Consider the following 17002-nt stretch of genomic DNA (forward strand, 5'->3'; position numbering starts at 1 on the left):
CTTAAAGTTCTTATTTGATTAGTTTAAATTTGTGGACACCCTGTATAACATGATAAGTTTATTATCATTGGGATATAAAATAGTATATCTTGTTACACTCCACTATAAATTACGCTTACATACACGTATCAAATGCTTCTAAAGTATTTGATACGTGAAAATTAGGTTAGATTTTGATTAATGTCGTATTATTTAAAAAAACTTTAAGATTTAGGTATTATAAACCTAATTAAAACAGACACTTATTTTGTTCAGCGAATCTAAAATTGCAATAATATACAGGACACTCCATTTAAAAAACCGCAACTTTGATACCTTTAGAGCTTTTGGGACACCCTGTACATCACAAAAATATTTTTAAAATGTGCGCTCGGTAGGCGTCGGACAATTCATAAAATAATACTTTTTAAAAATTGTTTCTGTGTTCCTCATTATTGTTGTATTTAGTTGAGTTGCAAATCTTGTTCTTCGCTTTATTATTGGTTTAGAAACATTTTTTGGGTAGTTATTATTAAGTAGATACCAACGTACATATATGTATATGTATTATCACTTAGGTAAATCCACTTGATCTAATTAAGATCTTATTTGATCTCTGTTGGCTTCCACCATAATTTTATAAAAATATTTATATTTATAACACCCAACTCTTTTAAAGCTGAAAGAAAACGTGTAAATACTTTTAAACGAAATGATGCAACTAATTTGTTTATAGCACAATCGAATCTTGAAAAAAAGCTAACAACATTTAAATCGTCTCTTCAACTGGTAGTTTTCTTTTACACATATATGAATCGAATTTAGGTTTTTAACTCCTTTTTACACCCTGTAAAAATATACTAAATACGTCCAAGAGTGGCGCATGCCTTCCCCCAAAAATTCAAAATTTCACGCGCCCATGCTAACAAAACAATCTCGCAACGGCAGCGTATTGATCGTACTATTCGCGCAACCCATGTTCGAGTTCAGATGGTCTTTTGTTCCATTTCCATGCCATTCCCTTCCGCGTTTTCTGTCAGTGATTGTGGACGACTATTCGGTACAAAACCATACTTGGTAGATAGATACCCAATGAATTTTGTAGCGAAAAACTAGACGATTACAGTGCGATCAATTCGATTCACTAAAGGAAAAGACATGAAATTTCAATGTGTGTAAATGGGTTTAGTGGTGGATTTTGGGTACAAACTGGGGGGTTTTAATTCTAAATGTAAACCTGCACACGGGGGATGACAGAAAGCTGATTTTAAATAGAGCAATTGTCGACTGTAGTAGCCTGAGCAACGACAATGTCTGGTGAGTAATCAGCATATTGATTAGAAATATTTACATTAGTAATTGCAATGGGAAGCGCCTTTACTGGACTCTTGTTTTTCACAGTGATTCCATCCTATTTTATAACAAAAATGTTAAGAAGCAATTTTTATTAAGCAGAAAAATTAATTATTTCCTTATAAAAAGTTCTGCATAGTCTTAAATATAATGCAATCATTTTTGAAACACCTTGTATATCTTATGTCTACTTAAGTTGTAGCCGTTACAAATATATTTTATTATGAGTTTTATAGAAAGAAATCAATAAAAAGTGCTACCTACCTGGGGTAATCTTTATATTTAATTATTTTTTAAACACTCTGTATACAGTATGTCTGCTTTAGTGGTAGCCATATAAAAATTATATTATTAATTCAAAAAATATGTAGGTATTTATTCTTCTTAAAAAGTGCTGCATAGCTTAAACACTAACATGCAATAATTTTTTGTTGGTACAGCCATATAGAACAACTCTTTTATGATTAATTTTACTAATTACTACAATTTTGGCAATGTAAAGTAGAAAGCTAATATATCCAGATAAGAGAATCTGTAAATTAAAAGCGTATCGATCGAAATATTTGCTTAAGATTAAGTATAACATGAAAATTGTAAAAATAGAAACAGCATTTTTTTAGAACGATTAACTCGACACAAATTATACAGGTTGGTGGTTGGTCGAAGCAATTGTTCTATGTTTATGCTTAATGAAAATTATTTCAAATAACAGGTAAAGTAATAGTAGTATTATACAAGGTGTCCCGTAAGCTCATGATCAAAAGGGTACTGCCTCTTTGGACCAAAAGAAGACGATCTGACCTCTTTTATTAACAAAAAATATCTGGCTCCTCTGCTATTGATGGTCAAAGTTCTTCAAAAAATTCATCTTTTTTGAAATATATTGTATCGCTTTGAATTTGTTCTTATGTAAGACTCATATTTTGATAAAACAATCGAGTTCAGCCGTGAATTCTTGAGTGTCGTGGTACAAAAACTACCAGAACTTTTTAGTTGGAGGATGAAATCAACTCATTTTTTTTTAGGTTGATGCACTAATCATTTATTCACAATTTTGTGCTCTTTGTAAAATCTTGTAGCATACATAGTTTTTTCGAAAAACAAAATTTCTGGTTCATTGCCCTTAACAATGTTAGACATTATTGAATGATAATAATTGTTGAAGAACAAATTCACAGCGAGTTTCACTAAAATACATCGTACCATTCTCCCGATATTTAAAAAAAGATAACTTTTTTGAAGAACTTTGACCATCAATAGCGGATGAGCCAGACATTTTTTGTTAATAAAAGTTAGGTCAGATCGTCTTTTGGTCCAAAGAATATCGCAGTACCCTTTTGATCATGAGCTTACGGCACACCCTGAATACTAAAAGTATTTTATAATAACATACAAAAACTACTAACTCTACTATAGAAATACAATCAAATTAAAGAAATCGATTTATAATTTCTACACTGCGCCGTACAAAGTCAATAATTTTTCTCTTGCAAACTGAACAGGAAATTTAAAAAAATATATTTTAAGAAAAACCAATATTGCCCTATTTTTTAAATTTAAACTGAAAATCTAGTACAACTGAACATCATGTTTTTATTACAAAACATGTCAGCTTTCGAAGTCTGTAAAATTTCATTAAATTATTCCAAGCTGTAATATTAACTAGTATGAGTAATACTAATATTAGGCCCGGTTACTCTCTCATCGTTACAGTCTCATCGGGTAAGATCGTATTTCTTTTGAATCAACGGTTCTGATTGGTTCAAACAAGGGACAGATCAGCTGAAATAATTTTGTCCCGAAATAGTAATCACATGTCGCTTGAACATTGATAGAGAAATATTCTATTGTATGTGAATGTATTATAATAACTACACTAATCGTGATTATCGTCAATAACCAGCCATTTTAGGCGGATAAGTTAACCACTGATTAAGTGTCCAGAATAGTGGATAAAATTATGCTGGAACGCAAAGTGTTGATTAAATAGTTTTAATCAATGATTGACATTTTAATCAGAGATGGTGGAACCGGGCCTTAGTAAACCTGAGTTTTTTAACATCACTTTCAACACTGTCGATCGCAAACTAAGCTCTTTTAAAATTTGATTTGTTAAAGAAATATATCCAAAATTACTCGCACTATATCCTCTAGCAAAAATGTATCGGCTTACCAAACACCCTGTAAATTCTCCAAGCCAAAAGACAGTACTTATACAGTGAACATTTTTATATATTCAAAACATAGTATAATCAAACATATTTTAGAATCTTCTAAATACACATGACCAAAGACCAAACCTTGAAGAAATCAGTAAAAAAGCGATAATGCAATTCAAAAAATCTCGGCATTTTGCTCCAACAAGTCCTTCCTAGAACTTGTTTGAAATATTGGAATATTATCATACATTATTCTTATTTATATTATTTTTATTACTTAGTAGTAGTATTTTGCTATTATGGAAAAATTTTGAAAATTAAATTAAATTTGACTGTAACGAGTTGATTTGAAGCTAAAGGTCGAGTCAAAATTAAAGTCGAACAAAAATGAAAATTTTAAATATCGATAGGTATTATTGAAATTTATGCTGCCATATAAAATAAAATGTATTTTGTATACCTAACTAACTTATAGCAAGGGAAAGTTAGCATAAAAAGTTTAAAATTCCATTTAAAGCCTGCGACCAGGCGTAAGACTTCCCTCAAAGTCTACTTTTAATTAACCTACATTTACTTAAATCTATTTAAAAAATCAATATGATATTCCATACTAGTGGTTTCACGTTTCTGTTTCTCCATTCAATTATTTTGACGACAGACTAACCAACATAACCGCACGTAGTAACTTAATATTCCAATGCGGTATATAGAACTCTTTTATCGCCTCGAAAATCTTTCTACTAGAGGAAATGGTACGTTTTAAATTCTTATTCCTATAATTTTTCTCATTTGGGGTCAGGTCGTTCGTTTCATTGTACTTTTCTACGGTCTTCAGTTCTTCAGTAATCGCATAATCAACCAAGTAGAACAAGGTTTTTTGCTTCTAGTGCATTGTCTTATTCATGTACTGTGTGATTTTTGGCTCAAGAGATTCCTGGTTAATTATATAATAATGACTGTGATGAAATTCTTGGATTATTAATACTTTGCTTTACTTTGTTTCAAATTTCCATTTGAATATATAGTTTCAAATTAATTAATGAAAGTCAAAGTAAATGCTGGTAAGATTATAAATATGTATTCATAAACATGAGTTTCAAGAATTACTGATACACTGAATCACTGAGTACACATACTGATCACATTTTCTCAATCAAAAACGAAACGTCTTTTACCAATTAATAAGTAAGTGTTTTGGCATGTTCTGACCTAAAAAGTCTAATAAGTTGAGGTCTGGATATCGCGGTGGCCAACCGTCAATATATATATCAAAATCATGTTAAAAGAACATCTTCCTTTTGATTTGAAGAGGAATGTCCTCCAGTAGTAGAGTTAAAGCGTGGTCGCATTCGGGGTTTGTCCCCGGGAAAGGGACGTCTTACTTTGTCCAATAAGTGCAAAAAATTAGGATTTGTTTCAACGAGTTCAAGAACTCTTTCACAAGTCGGTAACAAGTTTTAAATTGCGAAGTTCTTTGGATGCAGAAATATAACTCACCTTTTAGTGAGCAGCGTGAGTTAGGCGGTCCAACTTTCAAGTCAGGGGGGGGGGTCATGTAGTAGAACATTCAGTCTTTTGTTGTATATGAAATAAAAAAATCTATTGTTAGTGGACATAAACCCAGCACATGTCATAACAACATGAGTGAGGAAATTCGAGTAGTGTTGACCCAGAAAGCGGAATTTGAATATCATACACTTAGATGCAAGATTATGCCAAAATTTCATGTTTTTCGTCTCGTTTTTGCTCATTTCTCAAAAGCAAAATTAGCAAAATCTTTACATCATACCAGAGAGAACTAAATGGCCTTTTTAGAAAGTGAACCATCGATAAGAAATAGTTGGCAGTTTTCTCAAAAAAGTCTTGATTGCAAGAAGTTTTAGATTTGCGTGTTTTTTGTTTGAGTTGCAAAATCGACTCAGAAACATGGCGCTGCTTTTTTAGAATTTTCTCAAGCCCCATTTGAGCCACAGAATTCGTTTTGGCATCGTTGGATAGATAATTGAAAATTTGTTTCAGTCATAACAATATGACTGAAGAAATTCGAGTATCTTTTTATCGTTAGTCGCCTTTAGTCCTTTGCCTTTAGTTAGTAACTATGTACTGAAGCCCCGATATTTCAGAAACCTTCTGGGAATAGGAAAAGTGAAAATAATAATAGTGACTTCTTATGGAATTCATATACGTGTATCTCTGATACCTCGACGAATGCTCGTGTAATTCTGTAAAAAGCGAATCTTTTCGGAATAACTGTTGGCTTTTAAAATAATGCAATTTTCTCAAGACAGGCAACTGCAACAGGCAGTTTTTTCCTACCGATTAATGTAAATTATTGTTGTCTTGTAATTCATCTGTATATACCTAGAACCAACTAAAATGGATTATTTACACTAACATCGATATACTCTCAACATTCGCCCATCTATTTATTCATATAATACATACTGTAACACGTAAACCTGCGTACTATTTGCAATAAGCCTTATAGATAGAGGCATGAAAACACATTATTAACTCCTACCACATAGTCGACATAATAATTACATGTACTCTATTTTATTATTGTAATAAACCTAATAATAGGTCGGTTCAAATTGCAGAGGCCATTTCATTCTTGTTAAGATCGCATGTGATTGCGCAGCTGTAAATTTGTTGATAACAATATTGAGGACGGTAGCAACACGAATCACTTTGTTTGATCCTTGGATAATCTTTGGCTGCTGAATTCTTATCTTGGTAAAAATTTTCGTGGGAGGCTCAGTTATATTTATCAGTATTATTGAAGATTTTGGGCCCGCGGCCTTGGGTGTGCGACAATTTTAATGTTTCTTAAGTTCTGTAATTTTTTATCTAGAGAAATCTAAAGTGAGAGGGCAGAAGTACTTGTGACTGTAAATAGGTGTTTCGTAAAGTGATGGAAGAATATCTTTTTGGAAAAAAAATCTCTAGTAGTAAGAGGAGTATTCGTAGCGATTTGGAAAGCCGCCTGTCTACTCTGTTTACATTAGGAGAAATTTCTACTACTACCGAAGGTTCAATAGGTAGGCACATTGATTATGGGTTTTATCGCTCTTTAAAGCAGTTATGGGAAAAGATTGAGGAAAATGTGATGTCAAATCAAAAAAGTTATTCATTCAAGGTTGAATAATTGATTAATTTACGAGGGTGAAAAGTGGTGAAAAACGGCATTTTGTTGAAAAATCTTTAGGACAAATGTTCTATATTGAGATTTTCTATAAAGTGACCATAGTCTTGCCATAATCGGCAAAGTGGCAGTCCTGGTATCAGATCGCGATGTAAATAATTTACCCTTATTTTCGTATGTTTTATATTCGGGTTTCTATTAATTTATTAACTCTTTGAAATAATAGCGACGTGTTTTCTAATTTGTTAATAATCTTAGTGTGTTTGTTGTGTAAGTGTTTGTACTTAAACCGAGTAGTTTTTGCTTTCAAAATACATTTTTTTTAGTTTGTTTTCTTCCGACGGATTTTCTGTATTGAATTAACCCATACACTTTTGTCCTTCCTTTATATAGAGATTTATTTAAATACTGTCTGTCATACATCATTTGAAGTATCAAAACAATTGTTGTTTGTTTTCATCTTGGAGTCATACATATTTGATATTCCGTATTCACTTTCAGTTAGATTCACCATTTTTCCATCTTTGTACCAATTTTGCATCGCTGTTCTTCGTATAATCTATCGTTTACTGGGTATATCAATTTTATTTCGATTGGAGAAACGAAGACAAAAATAATATAAAAGTAAATAAAATTAAAATCCCTTTATTCAGTTAGGTTTTCTACAAAAAACTCTAACTAACTCGTTTAATCAACTTTCAGAAAAACAAATAGGCAACATTTAAATTGTATTATTATAAAATTTGCGGTTTGCTACATTTACACACGTATGATTTATGTAGCTTTAAACTGAGTTTTAACGATAAAAATGTGTTGTACTTTCGTAAACCAAAGTCAATTGAGAATTCTTTACGTTTTAAGCTACATTTACATTTGCATAAAATTTCGTACATAATTTAAAATCTCTTTCAAATCGGTATGAGACGAATATAACAAAAACAGCTTAACTGTTCGGGAAACGTGTTGAAACGCGTGGCAAAACTTGTTAAATTGTGCCAGCAGGAAGGTGTTTAAAAACATATTATATATAACATTAAAAAATATTTCTTGAAATAAAAACGAGATATGTAATTCATTCAGTCGGCCAATCCATTGATTTCGGCTATTATTTGGGTGATTCAAACAAATAGCCGGCCAAATCTTCTGATTTAATCCACTTGGACTTTTTCCTCTGATTATATCAAAGGCATCTCTAAGGATAATGGTATTGTCTACAAAAATATGTCTGACATTCTGAGACAGCTTTGAATTCGGTATGTTATCAGGAATATTTCTGATAAATGCGTTGCAAAGATAATTTGTTTCTCATATAAAATAATATGAGGAGGTACACAAATTGTTGCTTTATACTAATTGATACGCTTTAATAAATAAATTCCAAAACAATATTGAGCAATTTAACTATTTTATTTATATACCTACTGTGGCAACGCGAAAGCCGTCTAAGGCCCGGTTCCACCATCTCCGATTAAAATGTTAATCATTGATTAAAACTATTTAATGAACATTTTGCGTTCCACCATAACTTTAACCACGATTATGGACACTTAATCAGTGGTTAACCGCCCAAAATGGCTGGTGTGTATGTGGTATTATAACCTCAAACATTTTTTCAAAGTAAACACATGTTGGATTTTGTGTATGACGATGTTTCATCATCGCCTGATTAGGAGAATTACATTCCGGTTGTTAGAAGACCCCGAATATTTAAACCGCGAGTCAATTATTTTGAAATCATGGACACCTTGAGCTTTTTTATGCAATTTCGCTTATTGGAAAACACTGTTCAAACGTTGCTGCTGGAAATAGAAATAGACCTGCAACATACTACAGAAAGTTATGATAAATTAATAATAGTGAAATTGCCACATGTTCATTAAATGGATTTTTTAGACACAACGCTATTCAACCCATGAGACAACTTTTACTTGCGTTGAGGTTATGTGCAACTAGATCACATCTTACTGCCGCTGGAGACTTTTTTTGAGTAAACTAAGCTAGTGCACATCTGCACTAGCTTAGTGCAACTGCTGCAATAGCCACATTAGCTCGAAATTACATTAAATTCCCATCTACAAAAAGGGAAATAAGTGCAGCACAAGTACATTTTTATGCAATAGCTCGTTTTAAAGTTATATTTCAGTGTTGGATTGTACTCACATTAAAGTACAATCCTTCGGGGAGACAACGCAGAAGTATTTCGTAATAGAAAAGTATATTCTCTATCAATGTTCAAGCGACATGTGAATACTATTTTGGGGGAAAATTATTTCAGTTGATCTGTCAGCTGTTTCAACCAATCAGAACCGTTGATTCAAAGGAAATACGATCTTACCCGATGAGACTGATGATTATCATGATGAGACTGATGATGAGTCAACCGGAGTTAAAATGTTTGTTGTGAAACGCATGGCAATTTAATCATGATTAAAGTGGTGATTAAGAAATTATTGTGATTAATTAACCAAGAATTTAATCATGGTGGAACCGGGCCTAAGTTCGGGTTGGTTTGGGTTCATAGAAAATTTCACCTAAATCACTATAAATTCTTATCGAAAGTTGACACAAATTTTGTTTTTGATTATCAACTTAATTTACAGTAATTTCAAAGATATGCTTTATAACTTAACTTTGAAACAACCGTAAGTTTTATTAATGAATTGAAAATTGAAACTGAATTCGGTTAAGTAGAGAATCAGTTTGTAATAAACTGATTCTCTTTAATATTATTTAATTTATATAGAAATAGAAATTATGAATATATTATCTAGATAACTAAGAATAAAAAAGTTATTAATGGCAATGTTTTATTTAGGCAACGAATGGACCCTTTAAGACTTAATACCTACAGGGTGAATTGTTTTAAAAATCAAACAACATAAAAAATACTCGAAACTTGTCATACAAAAATGCAGCGTAAATGGGTGTCAATTTGAAATTTTGAACTTGAGCGTCGATTTTTTATGAAAAAATTAACACTCAAAAATTGAAATACATGCACGAGTCCGAGTACCTATTTTCTGAACAAAAAATCGCTGAATTTTAGTCGAATTTACTATTAACAGTGCATAAAGCACACATTGTAGTTTCCGTATTTGGTAAAAATGCTCTGGTCAATGTTTTCCGGTAAGTAGAACAACATAAAAAGTAAGAAAAATAAACAATTCTGGAAGACAAGCAGAACTTCCTGTAGGTATTAGTTTACAAAATAAACTTCAATAGGTAGACCTATTCCCGACCGTCAACTCGAATGTTTAGGAAAATATGTTGGCCTCGATTTTATTTTTACAAAATATTTAATAGGAAGCTTATAACGGAAAGCATTTCCTGACACTCCATAGGTATTTATAGTTTATGCGAGGAAAGTAAGTTAAGTGGCATTTTATAGCATATGTATGTTTTCAAGTATACCCACAAATCTGAAGTAGTTGTGTAGGCTAATCTATCAACCAGACATATTGCTATTTTCTGATGTATTTTTAATGATTCTGCTTAAAAGTTGTTTTATGCAGCTACTGGCAAAACTCAATCTTACTCTCTAGGTATATATATTTTGATTACACGTTGAAATTGTGCAGATTATACCAAGTGCATTGTATTACTTAATGATGTGTGCTTTATATTTAGCTACTAAATTTTTATCAGCATCGTAACGATCTTTTAACGGATATCGGCAAGATCCATAAACACCTCTGTAGTGAAACGTGTTTATGGGCCTTTCGTCTTCAATAACAAACGACGGAAAACCAGTCGAAAAGTTCGTTATTCATTGATATAGGATGACCTTAGAATTAAGTAATGGAGTTAATAAAGCTAAATTATTTAAACAATTTGACTAAAATGTGACAACTTCAATATAATAAAAATGCAGCAGTTTTGCTTTATTTAGGCAAGAATTTAATACCTAGCTGCAAGTTTCTAGAAGGTGAATTTTTACAAGTAATTTATTTTTAATAGTTTCGGTCGTTTCCAGTTAAACCGTCCCGGTAATATCTAAGAAAGACGCGACTTATGTTAATTTAATATAACGCTTTCAAGGGCAATCAGAAAAGATGACAAAATTTCAATAAATATGTGCTGTAGTGGAAGACTTGCTCATTAATTATTTAGGCAGCGAAAGAGTATAGTTATCGTGAATTGTGTACCTACCTGATGGCCTTTCTTCGATTGCTAGCAAAAAGTAAGTTCCAAATACCGTAAATACCTATCATGATAACACAAATGCCAGAAAAAATCGTAGTAGAGTTTTTAGAAAAATGGTGCTACATGATTTGTATATTTACTTTAAATTTCTCGATTCTAAAAGCATTTTCAAACCTTAAAAACAATAATTTTATATTCCATGTATCTACTGTACCTAGGTATTTATAATAAGTACTAGATACGAAATACTTGTGTTATAAATACGAAATACCGACCTTAAATATCACAAAATCTATGATATTAATTAAACTTTTTGAAATACCTCAGTTCCATTTAAAATTTAAACATTTCAGATTTGCTTATCGCGGAAAACGGCAATCATCTGGCGATAATTTTTTTAATGGCATAGTTTTGAAAATATTGGCAGCTAAAAATGCAAACATTCAAACCCCAGAGTGCGAATCCATAAGTTGATTTTTATCGCTGTTCCATCGTACCATGACAATTATTTTTACTTAATCAATTATTATTTTAACGGTTCAGTTGCATCACAATACGTGTCTAGGAATATTTTTCGTATTTTTGGTCTTTCTTCTAATAACAACAGTGTAAGATTTTCTTGAAAGCTTATAGTACAATAAATTGTAAAAATATTTTCTGGAGGATGGAAGGTAATAAGAGACCTTTTTTAGAGTTTGAATGTTATCAAGCTAAGGTTTTCTTTGTATTCTCATTTATAAATCTACTAGGTTATTTTCAACGCTATTCCATCATATTATCTCAATTATTTTTACTTTTACTTTATCAATCATTATTTGAACGGTTCAGCTGCGCCAAAACGCGTCTATATTTTTTTCTTCGTTCGTTTCTTCTACTAGCTTAAAATTTCCTTCGCATTAAGTATTATGACAAATTGTTGAAGCAATATTTTTTGACTGGTCTAAACTGTTAAAAGTAAATAACAAATTTGTACTATAAACAGATTGTTTTAACTCATTTTCAATCGAATAATGCGAAAATAAACCTGCCTCGCTATAAAAATTCAATGAGTGTTATTTCTGGCATTTTATTTCTCGCTATTATGCAATGTTTATGATTTATTTAAATCAGACACCCTTATTGCTATGAAGCTTTTTTAATTCGCAACGAATTTGGAATATTTTTGACTTGGAAAAAGTTATCTACCAAAAATGTTCTTTGCTGTACTTTAGGCCTGGGTAACACTGTGTTGAGTTGCGTTATTGAGTTGTTGCCGCTCTCTGAGTTAACGAGTTATAATTCATCAGTTACGGAGTTATAAATAATTTATTATAGCTTTACGAGACCCGAGACTGGAATTTGCAAATCTAAAAAAAAAGGTCATTAACATTTTTTCTGAGTTTACTACTTTGTTCAAACAACTAAATCTAGATTTTGCCAGCAGCAGAACTGAGTCCAAAGAAAGTCGACGAGTTTTCTTGTAAAATCGATCTCTTAAATTGTTTTTGCATAAAAGGTTCAGTTTGCCAGTATTTTACAGTAAAACGTTAGGAAAAACGCGGTTTTTCTGTTTAAAGACAGTGTTGTTTAGAAGTATTGATCTAAAAGTGAAGAAACTCCAGTTTCCAAGAGTTTTCCAAATAAATGATTATAAACTTTCGCTTTTTAAGTTCGGGGAAAAATTTTTGGAAAAAGACCGATAAATAATTATTAGGGTTTTGTCCATAATTCGAAGCTGCAAAAAGTTTTTCAAACATTTTTGCAAAGCGGTTAAGGAGGCGAGTGTTCCAATAAAATTTATCTTGTAATTTTTCACAGAAAGTACCTGAAGAGTGTCAGTATTTTAACGAAAAAATAATGCGATTTTTGTGTAAAAAGAATTGGCTTAATAGAAACTTTGTGAAAACCAGAATGACATGAAAATGTAAAGGAAGTTTAAAAATCGTTAGCGAATTTTCCAAATAATTTTTTGGAAACTTTTGCTCTGGTGGTTTTTTCATGATAATATCAATTCCTTTCGGTAAAAAACTGAAGAAAATTATTTGTTTTTTGTGTCAAATTCGAAGCTGAAAAAATGCTTCCTAGTCCATGCAAACCGATGAATGAGGCAAATTTTCCAGCAAAATTAATTTTGTCATTTTTGGCTCACCCCATTATTTTCAGAATAAAAGGAAATCATCAGAAAATGTTTTTTTTGCGTTTTCGATTACAAACTTTTAGTTTTGTGATCGGTTTTGGAAAAAACGTTAATTGTTTTCGGGGAAAAAAACGGGAGGAATTTATTTTCGTTTTTGTCTCGAATTTATTCGATGCTGAAAAAAGATTTTGTACAATTTTACCAAAGCTATAAATTAATCTTGTAATCTTTCGAGTAAAAGACCTCCAGATCGTCAGTATTTTTAAGTGAAACTCTATAAAATAGAACGTTTTTGAGTAGAATGGAGTAGAAAAGTGAGTGAAAAAGTTCAGAGGAATGGAGGTGACGAGATGTCCAGATAATCTGTTATAAACTTTCGCTTATTGTGTGCGTTTTTTGATAGAAAATTATTTGAATTTTGTTCGAAATTGCGAAAGCGACAAAGAAAGTTTGTCAGCATTTTTAAGTGGAACTTTGAAAAAGTGAGCATTTAGAAGAAAGAGTAACTTGGCTAAAACTGGAAAATTCTGCAATTTTGAAAGAAAAAAAATTAATCAATGGCATTTAAAATAAATCTTAAAACAACTAAAAAAGCCATTTGCGTAGCACTGCGCCAGCTCCTAAAAATTTACTGAGTTACCCAGGCCTACTGTAGGTACATGCCTGGGTCAATTTTTTTCTCATCATTCAAAGCATATAATCAAATAAGAAATTATTTCGTTTAATATGACTATTATAGTATGTATATTAACTATTTAGTTAAAAAATGCATGGAAAGAAAATGTTTCCAAAGTGACCATAAAATTAAGATCAAATTGTCTAACTAATCAGTGCGTTATCAATGATTCCCATACAACTTTTGTCAAGGACCACTTTATTCAAAAACCGTAAATTAGGATATGTGCATTAATTGAAATTATATACTTTAGCTAATTATTTCCCTTTTGTTCCAGAATCCGGTAGGGACTATATCGGTTTTGCCACTTTGCCCGATCAAGTGCATCGAAAATCAGTGAAAAGAGGTTTCGAATTTACCTTGATGGTGGTTGGTGAATCGGGATTGGGAAAATCAACCTTAATTAACAGTTTATTCTTGGAGGATTTGTATAAGAATCGGAAAATCCCCGATGTCAGTGAAAGAATTCATAAAACTACTACAGTGGAAAAGAAAACAATGGAAATCGAAGAGCGAGGAGTTAGAGTAAGGTAACGACTTAAATAGTTAAAGAATTAAAAATTAATATGTAGAATATTTTCATAGCCTTTGCCTTTTTTACATTTTTTTTCATTTAGGCTTACAATAATCGATACCCCAGGCTTTGGAGACGCAGTGAATTGTGAGGATAGTTGGAAGGTCTGCACTAACTACATCGAAGAACAGTTTCGACAATATTTTACCGACGAAAGCGGATTAAACCGCCGAAATATACAAGATAATAGAGTGCATTGCTGTTTATATTTTGTCCCTCCATGGGGTCACAGGTATTTTATTATTTATTATCTTTTTTGTATTCACATTAATTTCGAAGGTATTACCTTACAGAAGAAAGAGGTCAGTCAATCTAATTATTACTCAGTACTGAGCACTTTTCACTTATAAATAATTGAGGAAATACTAATAATGGTACTAAATTGTTGCCTAAGCATACGAATCCGCTGTGACGTTACACCATAATCAAATTAAGTTATCATTCCAGTTTGCGGCAGATGGACTTGGAAATGTTGAAACGATTGCATCGCAAAGTCAACATAGTCTTGGTCATTGCCAAAGCAGATACACTCACTGCCTCTGAAGTAGATAAGCTCAAGAAGAATATTCTTAACGATATTAAGGAACATGATATACAAGTATAGAACTAAATGCGAATGAGCTTATTCTATATGCTTCTGATTTAAAAATTGTTTTCTTAGATATATGAGTTTCCGGAATGTGATAGTGATGAAGATGAAGAGTTTAAGCAGCAAGATAGAGAACTGAAAGCCAGTGTCCCATTTGCGGTAGTTGGCAGCAATACTATCTTGGAAGTAGCAGGGAGGAAGATCAGAGGACGACAGTACCCATGGGGCGTGGTTGATGGTAAAACTATTTGTTTGTCCTTGTATTGCCGTGGAAAAACCTAATTAATAACCACTTTTGTTTTGTTAGTCGAAAATCCGAAACACAGCGATTTTATCAAGCTTCGCACCATGATTATTTCGACTCATATGCAAGATCTGAAGGACGTTACTGAGGATGTTCACTATGAGAACTTTAGGGCTCAGTGTATCTCTCAGATATCTCAGCATGCTCGAGAAAGGGGGTAAGATACGAACTAACATTACTATTGGTAAGAGTGGTAAATTATGTTATGGAAGTAAAATATAAATTGAAGGAAAAATTAGTTATTAAGTCTATATACACTGACAATATACGTGAATATTACTCATTCCATTGAAATAAATTTTCACTTGTATTTGCGAAAATATTCATTAAAGCCTTCCACATTTTTTATTTCAAGTTTATCTTTCTTCATCTCACCGATCAGGCTTAAAAAGTTTCCTATTTACATTTGCAAATTTTGCATGTTGTGTGCGTAATTGCAATAAAGTTTTAATGTTTTTTAACATACATATTTCAAGTTTTTAATGTTGTAGGGACTGGGTGTCTTTCTTTCTACATCATTTTTTTTTGTTATTATATATGGATGTTTTTTATATTTTTTAAATCTATCTAGTTAAGAACAGTTTTTTTATGTTAACATAGGTTTTCATTTTCTAGAAAACTGAAGCGGGATTCTGCCCCTTACGAGTCTGATATTTCAGACACGGATCGTCTTCTTTTTGAGAAAGACGAAGAAGTAAGTTTAGCAATTAATGAATCATGATTGACTAGCGGATTTTAGCGATTGTTCCAGTGCATTGCTTTAACAACACTTAATTACAAGTTCAATAAATCAAAAATACTCTACATATGAACAGTCATGTAGCAATAAAACGTGTTTTCTCAATTAATTATTTTCTATGCATTTTTTCATTTCATAAATAAACAATAAAACAAAAAATAGAGTCCAAGAAAAAAAATATTTTTGCATGGGCCAAAAGAATTATTAAATTGTTCTTAATTTAAATTTAATGGTATCAAAGTGAGTTGATCATGTAAAAGAGGCAAGATGGGAATGATTTTCGATATAGAGAGTTGTTCATTTTCATTTAAATCGTGCATTTATCCATTTAAAAATGTTGTTGCCTTGTGTTCGAAAGTTTTAGATCATAGGTATAAGAAGTTAAATACTTTTTTTTTTCTGTTACTAGCAAATTCTTGATTTGTTTCCATAGTATATTATTGACCAAAACCCTGAATTGAAAATCTCGTTAATTGTAATTTTTGCCATTAAAATTGAGTTGTTTTTATTTAATTTAATTTATTCCTATGATCAAGTGATCACAGCATCAAAATTAATTAAAAACATACACTGTAGACATTGTTTTCTTCACAATATACACCATTTTTCCATTAGAATTGTGCGGAATAAAATTGAGATTGTAATAAATCGACTTATGGAGAGTGAATATCTATTTAATTGTTGTTTGTATTCGAAATTTTAAAGCTTTTCTCACTTCTATAATATGTTACGAAAAGTTTGCTCAAGTTAATGCCTTTAAATAATGTTAAATGAAAAACAAATCTTTCTAGTTAATGTTAATGAAGCGTTAACGATAGGAACTTCTAAAAGAAAGTCACCGCTTGAATAGCAACCGACAGTAAACGAATTAGTAGTTAAAATAAAAAATAATCCAAAAAATTTGAAAATTACTATTTTTGATGCGACAGCAAATTATTTTATTACAAACTTTTTTCTAGATTCGACGCATGCAAGAGATTCTCAATCAGATGCAGGAGAAACTAAAAGGGACTGCTCAAGACCGGAAGCATGAAAGTATTATCGATGTTTAGAATCTAAGTGTGTTTTTTTCAAATCATTCCCATTTTTAGTGAATCTGTTTAGAACCAAAGAATCTGATAGTTGACATCTTTTTTATGTTTATATGCTATTTATTAATATGTAACTTACCATGTTATTAAAAATATTTATTAGATCATAGTTAAGTGTTTTATTGTGTGATCAA

General features: G+C 31.4%; 2 protein-coding genes and 1 long non-coding RNA gene across 9 annotated transcripts in view; 1 reads left to right on the forward strand and 2 right to left on the reverse strand.

Moving 5' to 3' along the window:
* LOC109538330 (carboxypeptidase D) overlaps positions 1–5007 on the reverse strand; it is a 31820-nt gene extending 26813 nt beyond the window's left edge. For all 3 annotated transcript variants that reach the window (XM_048663679.1, XM_048663675.1, XM_048663678.1), the window contains exon 1: positions 4989–5007. The gene's annotated coding sequence lies outside the window, so the exon portion shown is untranslated. The remainder of the gene's footprint in view (positions 1–4988) is intronic.
* Positions 889–16977, forward strand: LOC109538331 (septin-2). 5 transcript variants are annotated; one of them, XM_019905528.2, is made up of 8 exons: positions 889–1296; positions 13849–14101; positions 14189–14377; positions 14593–14743; positions 14807–14972; positions 15042–15195; positions 15639–15732; positions 16737–16977. In XM_019905528.2, the coding sequence occupies exons 1-8, from the start codon at positions 1290–1292 to the stop codon at positions 16827–16829; spliced, it is 1107 nt and encodes a 368-aa protein (XP_019761087.1). In that variant the 5' UTR covers positions 889–1289; the 3' UTR covers positions 16830–16977. The 5 variants fall into 5 exon arrangements, with proteins under 5 accessions (XP_019761087.1, XP_019761085.1, XP_019761084.1 ...); XM_019905526.2 differs by lacking the exon at positions 889–1296 and adding an exon at positions 6176–6532 and having other exon boundaries at positions 15654–15732; XM_019905525.2 differs by lacking the exon at positions 889–1296 and adding an exon at positions 6177–6532.
* Positions 7266–8854, reverse strand: LOC125503400. Its single transcript, XR_007280824.1, has 2 exons — positions 8059–8854; positions 7266–7847 (listed from the first exon to the last, which is right to left on the reverse strand). It is a non-coding gene; the product is annotated as an uncharacterized LOC125503400 (long non-coding RNA).
* Positions 16978–17002: the final 25 nt, after the last annotated feature.

This window comes from Dendroctonus ponderosae, unplaced genomic scaffold (genome assembly GCF_020466585.1).
Source record: "Dendroctonus ponderosae isolate FM_Combo_2020 unplaced genomic scaffold, Dpon_F_20191213v2 Dpon_F_20191213_2, whole genome shotgun sequence".
NCBI lineage: Eukaryota > Metazoa > Arthropoda > Insecta > Coleoptera > Curculionidae > Dendroctonus > Dendroctonus ponderosae.

What these genes read in the sequence shown, in the direction of transcription:
- LOC109538331 (XM_019905525.2), top strand. Translation starts at nt 6,406, where the DNA reads ATGGAAGAATATCTTTTTGGAAAAAAAATCTCTAGTAGTAAGAGGAGT. An exon ending in TACTACCGAAGGTTCAATAG is followed by an intron (nt 6,533 to 13,848) that starts GTAGGCACATTG and finishes CTTTTGTTCCAG; the next exon opens with AATCCGGTAGGGACTATATC. An exon ending in TTTTTGAGAAAGACGAAGAA is followed by an intron (nt 15,733 to 16,736) that starts GTAAGTTTAGCA and finishes ACTTTTTTCTAG; the next exon opens with ATTCGACGCATGCAAGAGAT.